Consider the following 4,548-nt stretch of genomic DNA (forward strand, 5'->3'; position numbering starts at 1 on the left):
GGTGGGGCTCCTAGGAAAGCTAGAGGGCCCTGCACCCCATCTCTGCAGTCAGCTGTGACTCAACCAGCATTGTAAAATGGAAGGTTTATTAGTCGAGAGAACATAACTTGTTAGCATAGAAATCAGTGACTTTCAGACAAATCCATCTTGGGAAGTCCCGGGCCAGATGCCTTGGACTCTCCCGCTTCCAGTCCCACACTGCAGACTGCCCTGCACCCCACTGCCTGGCCTCCAGCATGCCCATTGCTCCTCCCCTGGGCTTTGTCCTGCTTCCTGAGGAAAATGTCACCTGGTCTCATCCCCCTCCTGGATTTCAGGTTATGAAGGGCACCGGCCATTGCCTACATGCAGAGAGATGGGAAGCATCACCTGCCCTGAGGGTCTCAGCAAAAGTCACGCATCCAATTCCCACCACCTAGACATTGGTGCAATATACAGGGAAACTGAGGTACACACAGTATTAGTGTAGGACAGTATGACTTACATGCAACATAACAAGATGAAAAAACCCCACTTCATCACAGCACCTACTGTACATTGATTTACACCAGCTGGGGTTATGATCTATTTGCTCCAGTGGAGCTATGCTGATTTGCACCAACTGGCTCCACGGATTTAAATGGAGATTATTGCCCTTGTTCCGTAACTTATTTATGCACATATTTCACAAGTGTGCAGGATGTGATCCCTTTCGATAGGATACACAATTCATGTGGCGTATCCATCCTCTCTCTGATATGATCTAGTTTCTAAGATAAATGATCATTCAAAAATAAATTATGTTTTTAGTTTCCTGCATGAGAACAGGATTCTGTTCATCAGTCTCCTGATGGCCTTTTTCATCTCAGCGTTTCTCAGCGTGTAGATAATTGAGTTCAGCATTGGAGTGATTAACGTGTAAATGACAGACACCACTTTGTCCAGGGCAAACTTCTTGAAGGGCCGAGCATAGATGAAGATGGTGGGTATGAATATTAAACACACCACGGTAATCTGGGTTCCACAAGTTGACAGAGCCTTGCGCTTCCCATCTGTGACATGTGACCTTATCTGGACTAAGATGATGAAATAGGAAATTAGCAGAATTATGAATACAATTAGAAGGAGCACTCCACTATTGAAGACCATCTGCAGCTCGATCACATGGGTGTCAGCACAGGCCAGTTTGATGACCTGTGGGACATCACAGTAAAAATTGTCCAGGACATTCGGCCCACAGAACGGTAGCTGGAGGAGCAGTCCCATCTGAACGGCAGAGTGAGCAAATCCACCCAACCATGCCAGTGCCACTATCCCCACGCACACACTCCGATTCATGATAATCAAGTATCTCAGTGGTTTATAGATGGCCACATACCGATCGACTGCCATCCCCACAAGGAATAATAGCATTGCACCCCCTATGAAGTGGAAGAAGAAGATCTGGAGGAGACAGCCATTGAATGAGATGATTTTACGCTGGGAGAGGAGACACAACAGCAATCTGGGAGTATTGACCGATGAGTCACTGACATCTAGGAAAGCCAGGTTGGCCAGCAGGAAGTACATAGGGGTGTGGAGTCTGTGGTCAGAGATCACCGTGATGATGATAGTTAAATTTCCCAACCAAGTGGTCACATATACTAGGAAGAAGGCAATGAAGAAAAAATGCTCTAGCTCAGGATTCTGGGTGAGTCCCAGGAGCACAAATTCAGTCACTGTAGTGGTGAGATTCTGCTGGTCCATTTTGTGGACTTAAAATATATCTGCAATTAAACAGAAATAACAATAATTATTATGTCCTTTTTGTAATTCTCTCCATGTCTCCCTCTAAGGCTATGTCTACTTTACTGCAGTAAGTTGACCTACGTTACACAAATCCAGGTACGTGAATAATGTAGCTGGAGTCAACGTAGTTTAGGTTGACACTCTCCCATCAACTTACCTTAATTTTCTCGTGCGGGGTGGAGTACCAGAGTCGACTGGAAAGCGACCTGCAGTCGATTTGGCAGTAGACCCGCTAAATTGACTTCTGTGCATTGAACTCTGGAGCGTCTATCCAGGTGGTAGTGTAGACATAGCTTAAGTGACTGATATTACATTCTTCTTAAATCCATGTTAGCAAACAAACTTTTAGAGGAATTTTCTTATTTTTTCTCAATTAAACACCATATACTCAGCTGAATTCAGGAGAATACTGATTCAGCAGACCCTCTTCACTCCTTCAGTGGTGATCTTGTCCTGGGAGTGAAAGGGAGTGGTTTGCTCCACAAAAGTATCCCTGTTCCTTATAGTGTCCATTCATCCATCTGCAACTTTGATGCTCTAGACCTCCCAATTATTATTTTTTTCATTGTTTAGGCTTTGGATTTTCAGTCTCATTTTATAACCTCTTTTTTTTTTTAAACTTTATCCCACTTTTCCACCTTAAAATTGTTGAAAGGAAAGTACGAAAAGTGGGAGAAAGTTTGCCTTTCTCTCACAATTTACCATGCAAAGAGTAAGAAGTGAAAATTTTGTATCCAAGTGAAAATTTCTCATGAAAAAGTGAAAAGACATAATTGAAAAAAACAATTTTCCCATTAAATATTTTGATTCCAACCAACCATTTTATTTTATAGTGATAGTCTTTTCAAAAGAAAATGTTGCTTTAAATGAAAGGAAAAACTTAATTTTGTTTGACATTTTCAGATGAAAAGTTGAAACATTGTGTTAAAAAAGCCCCCCAAAACATATTTTCCCATCTGCAGTCTGTTGATATGTCTTGCAAAAGGATGTCAATCGGCTCTAAAAATCTTGACCATAAAGTATGGTTTCAGGTTGGGGTGTGAGTAGTTGGAGAGGATGGCTTTGAAGGTAGAACACTACGTGGTCGGGAGCTGGGTTAAGTTTCTGCTCTGCAACAGACAACTTCTGTGACTACAGATAACTGACACCTCCTCTCAGTCTGGGATTTTCAAGGCAGAAGGTTAGGTGTTCACCTCCGCTGATCATTGTTGGGAGCTGGATGCTTAAACTCCTCAGGTCCTTTGACAATCCCTGCCTCTGCTCCTCCTCTTGGGATCTTGGGATTTATTTGGGATTAACAATAGTTTCCCTACATTGCAGGAGTCTGGGGAGGTTAATCTATTAGGGATTGTCAGGCACATGGGCACCGTGATGACTGGGGCCATGGCAAGTAATTAGGTGGAGAACTTGTGTGGAAAGGAATGAAGGTAGGGGCATTGTCCATTACTCCCTCATCTAGACTTCAGAGACTCCAGAGGCTGCTGCATCTCTTAGGCTGCTGTGGAAGTTTCAATAGAAACACATCAGTGTCTACTGGCTGAGATAAAAGACCAGAGCCGTTAGTTAAAAGCCTGTAGCAGATGTACTCTGTATGTGCACTAGCCAGTAGAGAGGCGCCTCATTAGTTCAGCATGGGCTACACCTTGATCTGTTGTGAAGTAAGTTACCTTTAAGCATTTTAGGATCTTAGTGTAAATGGGAGCTGCTCTCAACTTTCAGGGAGTTAGGTGCCCAACTACATTGGAACAACTTACCAAGGTTGTTGTGGATTCTCCATCACTGAGTGTTTTTAAATCAAGATAGATTCTTTAGAAAAAGAAGAGCCTGCTTTAGAAATTATTCTGGGGGGAATTATCTGGCCGCTTCTGGTCTTAGAATGTATGACTCCATGTAAAATTCTGAAATGGGCCTTCTGAGAAAATTCCAGTCTAATGTTATTCAAAAGCTTAAAAGTATAAAAGATTCTAATTGAAAGAAATCCATGGTGGGAATTTCACTCTGGTTTTATCTGCAGATGTGGAAACTTCTCTGGTCCACTTCCTATCTCCAACCTGCCCCAGAGAAAAATGCATTTCAGGTCTTAGCAACCTAGAACCCTTGCCATGGGAGAAGATGAGTGACACTGAACTTGTCACGTGAAGGTTTCAGACAGTGATGGCAGTAGTGGGTCTGTGGGCTGTTATCTTCCTAACTGACTTTAGCTCTGAAATCCCCAGCGAATACCTATAAACCTCTTTAGAATAGAAAAAAAGATCTATCATTAAAAAATGTTATCTCTGCAAGTACATCTCGCCTTCCTTGTCAGCACTGGTCTCTATGCATCTCACCCTACAATAATGATGCATATCCTGGTGTTACCTCCTACAAGCTGCTATATCTGTCATCCCAGAGTCAGCCGCCTGCAAAGAATTGCTTCTGTGATCTCAAAGCTAATCTTTGGTCTCCCGACAAGCAGGGGAAGGGGATCTGGAGCCATAGAGTAACAGCAGCAGAAAATATCCACTTATATTATATTTTCCCCCTGTGCTAAGGCTGGAGCTAGGATCAAAGAATCTGTGAAATCCCCTTTAGCTCTACTGGGCAGAATCAAGAGAGTTTGTGCTTTGGAGATCAAGGGATTCTGTCTGAAGGGGAGTCAGTTTAGTGTCATCTGCGAACTTGCTGAAGGTGCAATCCATCCCATCATTCAGATTATTAGTGAAGATGTTGAAGAAAATCATCCTTAGGACCTACCCCTGGGGCACTTCACTTGATACCAGCTGCCAGCTAGACATAGAGCCA

At 43.1% G+C, this 4,548-nt stretch overlaps 1 protein-coding gene across 1 annotated transcript; it reads right to left on the reverse strand.

Annotated features, from left to right (window-relative positions):
* Positions 1-777: 777 nt before the first annotated feature.
* LOC123348692 (olfactory receptor 4D1-like) lies at positions 778-1,725 on the reverse strand. The gene has a single exon (XM_044986297.1). It carries the CDS (start codon positions 1,723-1,725, stop codon positions 778-780), a length of 948 nt encoding a protein of 315 aa, XP_044842232.1.
* Positions 1,726-4,548: the final 2,823 nt, after the last annotated feature.

Source organism: Mauremys mutica, chromosome 13 (assembly GCF_020497125.1).
Source record: "Mauremys mutica isolate MM-2020 ecotype Southern chromosome 13, ASM2049712v1, whole genome shotgun sequence".
Lineage (NCBI taxonomy): Eukaryota > Metazoa > Chordata > Testudines > Geoemydidae > Mauremys > Mauremys mutica.